Source organism: Sorghum bicolor, chromosome 10 (assembly GCF_000003195.3).
Source record: "Sorghum bicolor cultivar BTx623 chromosome 10, Sorghum_bicolor_NCBIv3, whole genome shotgun sequence".
Taxonomy (NCBI): Eukaryota; Viridiplantae; Streptophyta; class Magnoliopsida; order Poales; family Poaceae; genus Sorghum; species Sorghum bicolor.
The window spans coordinates 7,523,348-7,538,393 of record NC_012879.2 but is presented as its reverse complement, the minus strand read 5'-3'; the positions used below and the strand labels follow the sequence as shown (position 1 = coordinate 7,538,393).

General features: G+C 41.8%; 3 protein-coding genes and 2 non-coding genes across 5 annotated transcripts; 2 read left to right on the top strand and 3 right to left on the bottom strand.

The window, feature by feature from the left end:
• On the top strand, window positions 1,690-5,311 carry LOC8065488 (pentatricopeptide repeat-containing protein At3g20730). The gene is made up of 3 exons (XM_002438024.2): window positions 1,690-2,475; window positions 2,873-4,125; window positions 4,737-5,311. Exons 1-2 carry the CDS (start codon window positions 1,839-1,841, stop codon window positions 3,925-3,927), a joined length of 1,692 nt encoding a protein of 563 aa, XP_002438069.2. The 5' UTR covers window positions 1,690-1,838; the 3' UTR covers window positions 3,928-4,125; window positions 4,737-5,311.
• TRNAD-GUC lies at window positions 5,885-5,956 on the bottom strand. Its single transcript has one exon. It is a non-coding gene; the product is annotated as a tRNA-Asp (tRNA).
• On the bottom strand, window positions 7,891-7,962 carry TRNAD-GUC. The gene has a single exon. It is a non-coding gene; the product is annotated as a tRNA-Asp (tRNA).
• LOC8080050 (ADP-ribosylation factor) lies at window positions 8,184-9,521 on the top strand. Its single transcript, XM_002438023.2, has 5 exons — window positions 8,184-8,494; window positions 8,608-8,698; window positions 8,779-8,894; window positions 8,987-9,112; window positions 9,203-9,521. Exons 1-5 carry the CDS (start codon window positions 8,438-8,440, stop codon window positions 9,380-9,382), a joined length of 570 nt encoding a protein of 189 aa, XP_002438068.1. The 5' UTR covers window positions 8,184-8,437; the 3' UTR covers window positions 9,383-9,521.
• Window positions 9,630-13,719, bottom strand: LOC8065487 (polyadenylate-binding protein 2). The gene is made up of 6 exons (XM_002436680.2): window positions 13,532-13,719; window positions 13,342-13,441; window positions 12,410-12,480; window positions 10,331-10,522; window positions 10,080-10,195; window positions 9,630-9,976 (listed from the first exon to the last, which is right to left on the bottom strand). The coding sequence occupies exons 1-6, from the start codon at window positions 13,619-13,621 to the stop codon at window positions 9,934-9,936; spliced, it is 612 nt and encodes a 203-aa protein (XP_002436725.1). The 5' UTR covers window positions 13,622-13,719; the 3' UTR covers window positions 9,630-9,933.

Below are 15,046 nucleotides of genomic sequence, written 5' to 3'. Positions count from 1 at the left end.
TTCCTTAAACAATTGATTTGTAGGACGATCTCATCTATCTCGATTAATTACTTGCCACATGTCAGAAATACATATGATATGTCATTTTTGCCCCTCGCTCCCTCCTTTAGCAACCGACCACACTCACAATGTCTCCTAGTCCACCGTTTTCTCCTTCTCATCCCAGTTTCCCCTCTGTGTCCCCCAAGCAACTATAATGCTAAAACAAATTAAGATCACAATACAATCTCGTTGTTATCAAATTGTATGTTCCAATTTACAAATTTCTTGTTTTACTCTCTGTCAATCAGCATACATATTATCCCATTGCTCAACTGAATGTTGCTACAACTCTAGTATGTTGTGCCTCATGGAAACTAAGTCTTGAATCACCTTTTTTGCCCTACCTTCAAATTCTTCATATATCCAATAATGGAAATCACATGCCTCCTCAACTATGGAGCATGCGAGGAACCTTCTTCCTGCGTTTGCATCAGACCGACAACAACACAAATTGGGGAGAATCCATGCATGTATGTTAGCCCTTGACCAACATCCCCTCTGAATGTTCTTCAAGTATTTTTTCAAGCTGCAAAAAACCGACAACTCTTGATTACAAATCAAATGAATCCCTAATGCACTATACTCACCTCCGTTGCGCGCATTCATGAGCGTTGGAACTGCCGGCCCAAGGATCCAGTGTTGCTCCTCTTCTTGGCATCGACCTTCTCCCTCTCCCTCTCCCCTCACTGGATTCATGCGCCATGGGGAAACAAGATCGGCGGCGACGGCAGCCTCCACAAATGATGACCGACCAGAGATGGGGGAGAGCAAACAGAGAAAGGAACGTAAGGTCTGACGACGCTATTCCTCTCGTGGCTCTTCCTCCCCGGCACCGAATGGATTAGATGGAGGGAAGGACAGAGGGGAAACCGGGACGAGAGGGAGGAAACGGTGGACTAGGGACACTTGCTGCTAAAGGAGGCAGTGAGGGGCAACAATGACATTTCGTATGTACTCTGGACATGTGGCGTGTAATTAATAGGGATGGAGGAGATTGACCTACAAATTGACTGTTTGAGGACTAAAGCGGACGGTTTGATAGTTCAAGGACCAAAGTGAGCCTCAGGCAATAGTTTAGGAACGAAAATATCTATTTTGCCATAAAAACAAATTACATGTGTTCTTAGTAATCCGCGAGACAATTTTTTAAGACCAATTAATCTATTATTAGTACATGTTTCTTGTAGCACCACATTGTCAAATCATAAATTAATTAGACTTAATAAATCTGTCTTGTAAATTAGTCTCAATTATATTTAATATTTTATATATACGTCTAAAAACTTGATGTGATAGGTACTCTAAAAAATTTTTAGGAACTGAAGAAGGCCTAAAATCGCGAAAATCGAAAAATCTCATCAGAGGCATTCTGGTACCGCACAAAAGACCAGTAAACTACCGGCTCTCCCGCCCGTGATTTTTATGCCGCGTGCCGCCGCACCAGAGTCCCAGTGCGTTTCAACCGACCCTACTTGGACTTGTTTAGTTTATAAAAAGTTTCGTTTTTATTTGTCCAGTAGTAACTAGGCTTAAAAGATTCATCTCATAAATTACAGATAAATTATGTAATTAGTTTTTATTTTTATCTATATTTAATGCTCCATACATATAACCAAAGATTCGATAATCTTAAAAAATTTTACGAACTAAACGAGGACAAAGCAAAGCCGCCACCAGCGCCGTTGTCTACCTCGACCGCGGCAACCTTCTCCCGCTACGCTACCTTCCCGCGCGACCTCAACACAGGCAGCAGGATGCGATAGACCTGTAACGGCATTAAACAGCACGCGCCGACAATGAGCCTTGTCAATGCCCCGAAGTCCGCCGCCGCGCTCTACTCCTCCCTGCTCCAGAGCTGCATCGGCGCTAACGCGTTCCGGCAAGGCAAGTCCGTGCACCACCGGGCCATCATCACTGCGTCTTCCGACCCATCACCTCCGGACCTCCTCCACCTGAGCACCAAGCTCGTCATGTTCTACTCCCACTTCGGCGACGTCGCGGCCGCACGCGCGGTGTTCGACGGGATGCCGCACCGGAGCGTCGTGTCCTGGACGGCCATGGTCTCCGGGTACGCCAAGAACGGCCGCGCCCCGGAGGCGCTGGAGCTGTTCGCGCTCATGCTCCGGTCCGGCGCCAGGCCGAACCAGTTCACGTTCGGGAGCGCGGCGAGGGCGTGCGCGGGCGGCCGCTGCGCGAGGAGCGGGGAGCAGGTGCACGCGTGCGCGGCCAAAGGGAGGCATGCGGGCGACATGTTTGTGCAGAGCGCGCTCATGGACATGCATCTGAGGTGCGGGTCAGTGGGGGACGCGAGGCGACTGTTTGCGGAGATGGAGAGGAAAGACTTGGTGTCATGGAATGCCCTGATGAGGGGGTTTGTGGAGCGGGGGCATTATAGTGATGCCCTTGGATTGTTTGCTTCAATGCTGAGAGATGGTATGATCATGAATTCTTGTCCCTTTGCTGTCTGTATGCAACTCAATACACACTTACTCTTGTACCATAGCGCATCATTACATCCAATTGTATCTAGCCAAAAAAAGAAAGAAAGAAATCGCTATACATGAAATTAGTACAGCTAAATTCATCTAAATAGACAGTAACCCTTTATCCTTGTACCTAAACAGAGTATTGTTTCTCTTACATAGTAGACAAAGTACAATCACTGATACTGCTGTACTGAATATTCTTGACTTGTATACAGCAATCCTTTTCACTGACTGCATGCCCTTTTTATTTTTCTTATAGCAGCTGTGATTTTTTACACCAATTGAATATGATATATGCACTGTTTTCAATTGGTTGCCAATCTCTCACATCAATAACTTAACAGGGATGCTACCTGACCATTTCACATTTGGAAGTGCTCTAAAGGCATGTGGAGCAATCAGTGTGATTTTCAATGTGGAACTAATTCACACATGCATCATCAAGCTTGGTTATTGGGATGAAAAGGTTGCTACTGCATCACTTATTGATTCTTATGCAAAATGTCGAAGCTTAAGCAGTGCGAGGGTGATATATGATTCCATCTGTGAACCAGACCTTGTGTCATCTACGGCATTGATCAGTGGGTACTCCATGGATAGGAACTACAGTGAAGATGCAATGAAGCTCTTCTGTAAGATACATCGGGAGGGTTTAAGAATTGATGGTATTCTGTTAAGTGCCTTGCTTGGTGTTTGTGCTAATGTAGCATCAATAAAATTCGGGACACAAATTCATGCTTATATGCACAAGAAGCAACCTATGGGTGATTTGGCATTGGACAATGCTCTTGTTGACATGTATGCAAAGTCAGGAGAATATTTGGATTCCAGACGTGCTTTTGATGAAATGCCCAGCCGAAATGTGATTTCGTGGACTTCACTTATTACTGCCTGTGCACAACATGGTTTTGGAGAAGATGCTGTGACCCTTTTTGCTAGGATGGAGGAGGATGGTGTGAAGCCAAATGATGTGACATTCCTTTCTCTTCTATCAGCATGCAGCCATTCTGGTATGATGAACAAAGGGATGGAATATTTCACTTCTATGATGAACAAGTATGGTATTGATCCAAGAGCCAAGCATTACAGCTCTGCTATTGACCTTCTTGCTCGTGGTGGTCAGTTAGAAGATGCATGGATGCTTCTTCAAAAGACGAATACTGAGTGCAAGTCATCAATGTATGGTGCAATGCTTGGAGCTTGCAAGGTACATGGCAACATTCCTCTTGGAGAAACTGCGGCTAACAATCTTTTCAGTATAGATCCCAAGAGTTCTGTAAACTATGCTGTGCTTGCAAACATGTATGCAGAATCATGTTTATGGGAGGATGCTCAGAGAACAAGAAAATTATTGGCGGAGACATCCAAAGGAAAAGAAGTTGGTTTCAGTGTCATATAAATTAGGTTATGGTCGATAGAGATATTTTCATCTTCAGAAAGTGAAAGGGGATGTCTATTTGCCTCTAAAAGTGATCAAGATGAATCTGAAACTCTGATCTTCTTTTGACTATGTTCCAAGACCCCAGATGGACTTTAGATCCAACATACATGACAGCTGTTGGAACTCTGACCTTGTGAAGGCCATTTCAATTAAAAAGTAAGGAGCTTACAACTTATCAGCAGACACCATATTCATCTATGGTAATTGTATCATTTGTTTCATAGTACAATTGTTTTGTAGTTTGTTTATTATGCTTTCTTTGAGGTTTAGGTTCCTTTTGAAACCATACATTGCACCTCCATTTCAAATTATGAGTCATTTTTGTTTTTCTAGATACATAGTAAAAGGCTAAAAGCTATATATCTAGATGTATAGCAAAACCTACCAGAATGACTTAATTTAGAATAGAGAGAGTTTATTTTAGTTTTATAATTTGCATCTTTAAATTTTGAATGAAATCTGTCATATGTCTCTCATTTTGTCTTTCGTCATAGTTTGACTGACCATGATTATGCATTCTGTGTTATTTTCTTAGTTCACTAAGTTATCTGCATATATTTTTTCACCTCTAGGAAATTAAGAACACAGTAAGAAACATACATAGAACTAGTATTTCTGTGACCAAGAGCCATCCATGATTTTTTTTATTACAAAAATGACTGTAAAACTGGCTTGTGCTTGCTATTTTTGTATATTGATATTGTACAAATGAGACCTAGCATTTACGAAGTGAAAAAGGAAAGGCATAAGCTAAACACTTATTACAGGTTGTACACTAGCCCTTCGCAAGATTTTTGCTCCCACAATGCACCAAGCTCGTGCTTCTTCCTTAATCATGTGGACGATGGTACTCGGCAGGCTGTGTCACCCCTGGAAAATTCACAATGCACCAGTCACTAGGGCTTTGCAAGATTTTTGCTCCCACAATGCACCAAGCTCGTGCTTCTTCCTTAATCATGTGGACGATGGTATTCGGCAGGCTGTGTCACCTCTGGAAAATTCACAATGCATCAGGATCTCTATTTTAGCATGATAGATTCTTATGGTGTCATCTAGAAATATACTTTTAAATTGCGGAATGTGTTATATGTGTACCAGATGGAAATCCGAAGGTTGAAGGGTTTTTTTAATGACATGGTTAATTTGCAATCGCCTGTGTTCTGTCTAGGGCTCAGCTGACTAATGTGCAGGAAGTAACCTGACTGCCATAAACTGCTTCAGTGGTGTTTAGTATGTTGCTGAACTACTTGTGCGATGCAGGGATGCATCGTTTCTATTCTGCTTGTACAGTGCACGTCTGGTTCGCTTCTAAAAAACGTTTGAATACTAGCTTTGTTTTGAACTTTCGATTTTCATTAGTTAAAAAAGCTGTAGCCTTGTGGATCTTGCATCAGTTTTCTGCTCAGAATGACCTTGATGGGCGTTTTATCATGGCCTGGCCAATGGCTAAATAAATAAAAAAGGTTTTAGAAAAAAAAGAATAAAATATCGCCGTTGCCGGGGATCACGTCTGGTTCGCTTCTAAAAAACGTTTGAATACTAGCTTTGTTTTGAACTTTCGATTTTCATTAGTTAAAAAAGCTGTAGCCTTGTGGATCTTGCATCAGTTTTCTGCTCAGAATGACCTTGATGGGCGTTTTATCATGGCCTGGCCAATGGCTAAATAAATAAAAAAGGTTTTAGAAAAAAAAGAATAAAATATCGCCGTTGCCGGGGATCACGTCTGGTTCGCTTCTAAAAAACGTTTGAATACTATCTTTGTTTTGAACTTTCGATTTTCATTAGTTAAAAAAGCTGTAGCCTTGTGGATCTTGCATCAGTTTTCTGCTCAGAATGACCTTGATGGGCGTTTTATCATGGCCTGGCCAATGGCTAAATAAATAAAAAAGGTTTTAGAAAAAAAAGAATAAAATATCGCCGTTGCCGGGGATCGAACCCGGGTCACCCGCGTGACAGGCGGGAATACTCACCACTATACTACAACGACTTGCTTGTTCAAGTGCTCTTCCAAATATTATTTTACAGAAGCATAATAAGGCCCTGTTTGGTTCCACCAACTAAATTTTACGCAGCTAAAGTTCCAAACACATTTACTAAAAGGAGCTAAAAAGTTTAGTTCCATTAGTCACCCAAGAATAGCTAAAATAATTTTAGCTAACTAAAATTTAACAAGGGGAACCAAACAGGCTCTAAGTGTTTGTTAAAAACAGTCGTGCTAATTATGGAGTGGCGCGAATCTGGCATGAGTTTTTCAAGACGGGCGAGCTCTTCAGCTGCCGATGTGCAACGTGCCTCGCGTGCTCCCATAGTGTCATACTCCCATTTCATCCCATAATGAGCTTGTGCAGCTGTGCGTGAGTTCTAATACTAAATCCTGTAACTCGAAGAATTGAACCATAAAAAGAAACAAACACCGACAAGGTGCGACCAAAAAAAAAAACAAGATAAGTCAATGCACATGACTATTATTTTTGTGACCAAGAGGCAAGAGCCATCCAGAGGATCTATGCTCCTTTCTTTTAACATTAAACTGCCGTTGCGTTGCCCGTTTTGTATATTGATTGATATAGTAGAAGAAAAGAAGGTTCTGTGCGAGGTTTGACAAGAAATGCATAAGCTAAAAGCTAAATATAGATTGTCGACGATGTTATTTCTGGCAGGCTGATGTATCATCTCTGGAAAATCCACAATGCACCAGGATATATTTTCGTATGATATATACATCAAAATTTTAGCAAGCAAAAGTTCGGCAAAAACAAATTCGTAGATTTAGCAAACCAATGTGAGAGGTTGGCAAGTTTTAGTAAGTAGTAACAAATTAAATAACAGCCAAAATCATGGCTTGCTTCACCGTTGGTTTGACATTTTTTTAATCGAACTAAACAGACATGAACTTCTAAAGTTTGAAGGATTTTCGAATGGCATATGGTAATTTCGAAACCTCCTATGGTCTAGGGCTCTTCTTATGAGATGCGTACTTACAGAGTAGGAATAAGGGCTTGTTTAGTTCGCAAAAATTTTGGTTTTCGGCTACTATAGTATTTTTGTTTTTATTTGACAAATATTGTTCAATCACTGAGTAATTAGGCTCAAAAGATTCATCTCATAAATTACAGATAAACTGTACAATTAATTTTTACTTTCATCTATATTTAATGTTCCATGCATATGACCAAAGATTCGATGTGATGAGAAATCTTGAAAATTTTTGCGAACTAAACAAGGCCTAAGCGGGAAGTAACCTGACTGCCATGTACTGGTTCAGTGGTGTCAGATCTTAGTACGTTGCTGAACTAATTTGTGCAAATGTTGGGACTGCATTGTTTCTGTTCTAATTGCTCGCGGTCGAGGTTGGCCATGTCAATATAAGGTGGGTGAATGGAGCCCTGTAGTCAGTGGGTAGCCGCGAGGGGAGGGGGCTAGCAGGGCCCCTCTATGGTCTACAACTTTTGTATATACTTCTACTTTAGTCATTAGTATATAAGTAGTTATTTTTAAAGGAAATAAGTTCTTCAAGGTCATATTTTCATTTCTTTCCTTTGTCTTGCCCCCTAATTTGTTTCTCTGGCTCTGCCTCTTACCCTAGTTGATTTCTAAGGTCTGGTTCTAGTGGAAAAAGGGCTGCTCTTATCCTAGTAATGGCAATGAATTGTTCTCATTTTTCTCCCTCCAAGCAAGAGAAGTTCTTTTTAAAAAAGCAAGAGAAGTTAAACTAGGGTTGTCGACAGTAGCTGTAAAGGTAACCAGGTCGCCAATACTTGCTGTTTTTCACTGAGAATGGACCTTGCTGCGTAAAGGTTCAAGTGATCCTGCTGCATCTTTGCGCTGGTTTGATTTGATGGTCTGCCAAAGTGCCAATTGAGTGAAACGTTTTCTTCTGAAAAAAAATGAGTATATAAAATGTTAAAAGCCAAAAAAAATCGCCGTTGCCGGGGATCGAACCCGGGTCACCCGCGTGACAGGCGGGAATACTCACCACTATACTACAACGACTTAGTTGGGTGACGACATTAACTAGTCATTCTGACTTGTGCGTGTTTCAGCTGCCACCACCGTCGGTAAAGTGCGATTGCCCTTTGGTGCTTCCTATGTCATGCCAATCGCAGAATCTTCGTTGGCTGTTGGCTCAAGTCAAGCACTGTGTGCATTTAATTTAAACAAAATAAAATCAAAACACCGACGAGGTGTGACCGTGCGGAGATGCGTATTGTACAATACAAAAACAAGAGGCGTCATGGGTTCCATGACAACCACCGTCCTCATCACTCACGGTGCTCCACGTCCATCCTGACTCCTGATTAGCAATAGCAATAATAAAGATTGAGCGGAGCATCCTGAAGAAGAACCGCGCGCGACCGGCGCAGCGCCGTGGATTTCTTTCGCTCACAAAAAGAACTGCCGAACTGGGAGGAAAAAGGGGGCATTCTTTCGGTGCGTGCGAGGCAAAAATAGCGCTGGCGAAAGCAGCATGGGCCAGTCTCTGATGAAGTTCTTCTTCGACAGCTCCTGCCAGAAAGAAGTGAAGGTAACGAGTGGCATGCCATTGCTACGAACAATTGAGCTCTCCCTCTATGGCTCTGGATTCTTTTCTTCTTCTTTTTTTCAGTCTTTCAGTTTGCTCTTGCCCTGCTATTGTAGGTTGTGATGCTTGGGCTGGACGCCGCCGGCAAAACGACGATCCTGCACCGGCTACACGTCGGCGAAGTTCTGTCGACGGTGCCGACAATCGGTATACAATCTCGACTCTCAAGCTACATTGAATCATTGATCCTAGTACGTATCATATATGGTATGCATTGCCCTCTGCAGGTTTCAACGTGGAGAAAGTTGAGTACAAGAATGTGGCCTTCACGGTGTGGGACGTTGGAGGGCAGGACAAGCTGCGGCCGTTATGGAGGCAATACTTGAGCAACTCGGACGCCTTGGTATTTTCAGTTTCCACATCTCCTGTGGTCTACAGGACTACTAGACCATTCTCGTCGATGCGTCAAGCTGAATGCTCTTGTATGTGTCGCAGATATACGTTGTTGATTCGACGGACAGGGACCGGATTGGGGTTGCCAGGGAGGAGTTCCAGGCCATCGTCAAGGACCCGCTCATGCTCAGCAGCGTTCTTCTAGTGCTCGCCAACAAGCAGGATATGGTAAGTTGGTAACCACTGAACGCCTCTTGTCCAAAGCAAACCGAGGCAGAGAGAACGCCTCTCATCTCAGCTCCTTTTTTCTTGGCGCAGAAAGGCGCGATGAGCCCTTCCGAAGTGGGGCAGCGCCTGGGCCTGTACGACCTCAAGAACAGGGCGTCGCGTGCCGTGGGGGCCTGCGCGCTCACCGGCGAGGGTCTGCACGAGGGGCTCGGTTGGCTGGCGGCGACCCTCAAGGACGCGCACACATGGGGAACCTCCGTCCGCTTCTAGTGCCGGGTTTTTTTTTTTTTCTTCAGGCGTATCACCATTTCCTGCGTATAGGCAGGCCATTTGGTCGAATTGTGAATCTGTCGTTTGGCTCGAAAATTTGTGCTTTTATTAGAAAGGAATGGGAAAAAAAACTGCAAGAGTGCCTCAAATGCTCAGTGACGCAAGGTTGAGGTCTCTCTACAGAACACTGAAATCAGATGTCCCGGCCACAACAACACGATGAAAATATGTAAATGTGATATGGAAGTGAAGGAAGAATGCATCAGCTTATACAATCATATTGCAGGGTTAAAATCTATTCAAGTAACAAAATGGCAGCATCACAACAGTACCTTCCGTGTAACTAAAACATAGTCGTTTTGCATAACTGTAAGTCTGTAACTGAAACAATACAGTACAAAGCTTAAGCATCGTCAATACGGAAACAACATGTCTGAGAACATCCCGAAAGCTATGTGTGAAATAATTGAAGGCGGGGATAAGGTCCAGCCTTCTCCAGAATCTTAACCGATTATCGTCCATGTTCTGCAAACCATATAGAAACCCGAGCCTCAAAAATAAGGTCTTCTCGGGCGGCGGAATCTGGGGAATCTCCTGCATCAACAAAAACAAACAAATGGAAATGATCAACATTATATGCTACACATTTTTTAAGAGAGCCAAATGCTGGCATAGCTGAGCAAACAAGTAAACTCACCCATAGCCATAAGGACTATAACCATATGGCCTCATGTAGGGGTGGCCATGGTATGGATTGAAACCTCGACCGCGGGGTTGCTTCATCCCAGGAACGTTGGTCCTCTTCGGTGCCACCTGATGAGAAAACAAGGTAGTAATGTCAACATGCCGCCGTCTGCCCAATGAGTACATGCATGGGTGAAAAATGGGATAAAGCGCCCACTGGATGTTGATGTTCTTAGTATAAGCAAAAAATACCAAGACTCATACCTTGAGTTGGCGACCATGCAATTCTGATTCGTTCAACTTAACAGCTTCCTGAACAGCTTCAACTTCAACAAATTCCACATAAGCAAAACCTTTTGGTTGCCCAAACTTGTCAGTCAGGATTGTCACTCTGTTAACAGTTCCACAAGAGTTGAAGTGCTGCTGCACTTCTTCTGGAGTGCATGCATAGTCAACCTGCAGTAATTACACAGAAGGTGAGCGGACTTGTAATGTTACATATTTCAATAACCAAACAGCTGACAAAAAGACATATATTGCACACAACTAATGCATAATTCATTTGAAACAACTAATAAGTCAGTGCATCAATAAGCTGTCTCTGTTCGCATAGACGAAAATAGTATTGGAGTCAGCTGCTCCAAATATCATATGAGAGATCATAGCTGAACCAGAGTCCAGAGCCAATTTGATTATAAAACACATGCTTTATTAACTTCCTATGCCTGTATATGCTACAGTTCTAAAGCTGCTCAATCAGGTTTGGTGACACAAAGTATGTTCCAACTGTATTATCAGCAGTCCCTCAAATTGCTTAAATGATGCTCAAAGGTGGTTACAAAGTTAACAAGTTAATTAATCCACATTACCACTGGCCACTGCACAACAAAGCAAGTTTGTATCAAAATTACCAGTAAAATTTAAGGGCATCAAAAGTTAATGTTCAACAATTTTCACTAAACTACATGTCTACTTTGCATCTTCCAGAAAATAGCTGAACAAAATGAATGAATGCAACATGTCAGAAACATGGTGTAATGCCTTGCCCTCAAAAAAGAAATATGTATTTACACTACACCAGTTGAAAGTTGATGGGTCCAGAGCATGATAATATAGGTTTTGTGTTCATATAGAACAAGCTAAATTACAACCAAGGACCTAGTTACAGTGTCAATATACACCACAAACATAGTATACAATGACTAAAAAGCAACATATTACATTACTAGCACTATAGTATATATCTACCAATACGGATATCTATTTTCTCCAAGACATGACATTTTAATGGCATGAAAAGGAGTGTCAATAGTAGTTAGGGTAAAATTACATAGAATCCAATTGATCAAATTATTAACCACACATCAAGGAAAGTATTTGCCGTGCCTGCAATGACGGAATTCATCTATCATAGCACACTGAGGCAGGTTATTGATATGATTAACACTCTACTATGTCTATACTTTATACTATGCCACGTAGTCGACATGCCAAGAAAGAAAATGGACACTTTAGGGATTGTAGGGACAATAGAATATTGGAAGATCACACAAGGCTAACCTAATGGATGATTACTGGGCAGTAAGGTCCCAAATAAAAAAAAAAACTTCAGTGTGAAAAAGGATTAATGAAATAGATAAAATGCAATAGATGTCAAGAGTAAGATAAGGGAACATCTACAGAAGCATATAACAATCTCGATACACTATGCAGAAATATGAGGTCAAACTTACATGCCATGGCTAATGATATCACTCCACATCAGTACCACGAATGTGCCTGACGCATTCTCTGCTGGCTAACCTGGGGAATAATTCCTAGCCTATGACATCATTTCTCTCTTTTTTCCTTTTTTCTATACTTTTTTTACTTTTTTTTCAAATCGTTTTTTCTGTTTTTCTTTCTTTTTTCAAGAACTTCTTTCTTGGATTTTTTTTCTTTCTTTTTTTTTCTTTCCCCCACTAAGCTAACACTAGAACTTGTGCTGAGACCGAACCAGATGCCAAAACTTTGATAGAAAGGCCTGATGACAGCAGACTAACCTGCGACCATTGCCATTGTTCAATCAACACAAAGGAGAAAAAATAGAAAAATATATGATAAAAATACGACCATATGTGCACTTCTTCAATGAAATAGAATGAAACATTTACAAATGAACTGCAAACTAATACAATCCTCATAGAAATTGGATTTCTAGTGGAGCACAACCAAATAAACATACTACCTACTCGAAAATGACAGTCAATATTATATTAACACTCCCCTCAAAAAATAGTATCATATATCCATTGAACTATATATAAGTCCCCTTAATTTGCATAAAGAGGAGATAAAACTTACATTTCCGACGAATACCGACCGAGAATCCATCTCTTCTTTGTTTTCAGATGTGGTTGCATTGGGATCTACACCTAGAGAAAAAGATCGATGATTGTGTAAGAGAACTAACAAATGAATGATTATAGTGTTATATTACAACATGCAATCAAACCAAGGCTTACTTGCTGCCCGTTTGAATAGGGAGGAATGGGATCTAAATCTATAGGATTGCTTATAATCATAAAAAATGACCAAGTGCCCATTTTACTCTTCCAAACATGCCCTATAGACAAACTAAAAAGTTCAGCTAAAACAGAAAAGTTAAGTTATTCAACAGAATAAAAGGCCCAATTAGCAAAGAGGGGATACAGATCACAAACTAAGCTTTCCAGCTCCTAGGATACAGGGTTACAATGATAACAGAGTGGATTTCAAACTGGGTGTAGTTGAACATGACGGGAACAAAGTATAGGCAACAGAGATTTAGCCATTATCACCCATCCCAACCAAATCTACCAAAACAAACTACTACCCTAACCTGTAATAGCATTACCTGTACGATTGTGAATCAAAATCAGGTGCTGCACTTACATCCACAGTTCAACACAGCAACTAATCATCGAAGGCAACTAGGCTAATCTAAACAACAACCAAATAGCTTCTATTGCAATCAGCAAACAATCAACTATTGCTAAAAAGACGCAAGTTAATTAAAACAAATTTCCCAACCACCCTACTATAGACGAACAATTGCAGTGTCGACACATCAACAGAAACAGTCACCACAGCACATCATGTAGCTTCAAGTTCCAACTCGATCAGCTAATTCCCAACTACTGCTTAGTAGCTGCAAGCCAACGCAAATGATTTGCGCAACGACCCTACTTGAGATGCAGATCTCTAATCACTAACACGGAAAAGCTGCGCACACGGGGAGAGAGGGGATTCCGAACCTTGCATCTCCTTGGCGACCTTGGCCTGCATCTCGCGGAGCGCGGCGGCCTCCTCTTCCATCTCCTTGAGCCGGCGCTTCATCTCGTCGAGCTCCTGCAGCTGCACACGCGAGGGGTCAGTACCGCCGCTAGGGTTTCAGCGACGAAGAAGCGGCGGCGGCAGGTAAAGGGGTGCCGAGCGAGCGGGTACCTTGGTGGCGTCGTCGCCGGCGGCCATGTCGACGTCCTCGCCGTCGACGGGGATCTCCTGGCCGTACACCTCGTGCTCCTCGTCCTCCATGGCCGCAGGGCGCCGCGTGCTAGCCTCGGCTGCTAGGGGTGACCAGATGCGGTCCGCGAATCCGGTTTCGGTCGGGATAGCCGATTAGGGAAAGAGGTGAAGGACTGGGCCTGGCAGGTTTATTATATATAGGCCGAGGTAGCGTGTCGGGCCAGGATGGGATGGTGCTAGGGTGTAGTTGGGCTTTGTTGGCCCATTACGTTCTTCAGAACGTTTCTCGATTTGTTTGGGCTCGTTTTGAGGCCCGTAAATGTTGGCTGTAGCTAGCAGCCGCAATTGCGAAATACTATACTCATTTTTCCTCTGCAGAGTCAAAATGACTGTATATCAGTGCTATATAAATAACAGACACGACTACACGAGTCATGCAGACCTTTTTTTTTATCATCCTTACAGATGTCATAGCGAGTGTTCATGAGTCTTCAGTAACTCAAGATGAATTTATTAAGTCTAATTAATTTATTATTAATACATATTTACTGAAGCACCATAATATCAAATCATAAACTAATTAGACTTTAAATTTTTCATCTCACAAATTAGTCATGATCTATATAATTAGTTATTTTTGTCTATATTTAATACTCCGTACATGTGTCTAAATATCCGATGTAATAGAGACTAAACTTTTTTTTAGAAAAGGAAATATATTAATATCACAGCTTCTGCATTGACTAATGCATAGTTGTTCGTTATTACAAGTTCTAAAAGCAACATTTAAATGGTAACTCTATTGCTGAACCTCCAGCTGTTTCTAGCTAATACTTCTGTCGCAGTGATCTCAATCTTCCTGCAGCCCATCTTCATCATTTGACCATCCTCCTCCTTATGCAGTAAGAACTATAATTGCTACAGTATGTCCCTCTGGATAGAGAAACAAGGCTGGATTGAGAAACACCAGAAAACGAAGGAGTAGAACTGTTAGGATAGAGTACAAGAAAGGAATTGGAAAGATAAATTAATTATTGTAGTTATAAAGTATTGATCTTCAAATGTTCCACTTATTGCAGGCCACTTTAGAGCATTGCATCAGCGGTAAATGACGCATTAGCTTCGATCCTACGCGAAGGGATGAGAAAAATGAGGTTCAGCTAGACATGTTTCTTTTTCTACATTCTTCCTTTGAAATGAGTAGGATAGGAAATTTTCCAAAGTTTTCCTATGGACCAATCCTCCATTCCAAAGGCATGAACAATTCTCATTCATATAGAAAATGAATTTCTCCATTTGTCCTATGAAATCCCTCCAATCCAAAGGAGACCTGCATACAAATGTAGAAATAGGAAAAACACACCAAAAAAATGGGATAGGAATGTATATGCAAAATAGAGGTAATGAAAAACACAGGAAGTTTATAAGAATAGGTGTTCGGATGAACCGTAAGAGAAACACAGGAAATCAAACACATGAGGTTTGAGTGGATGT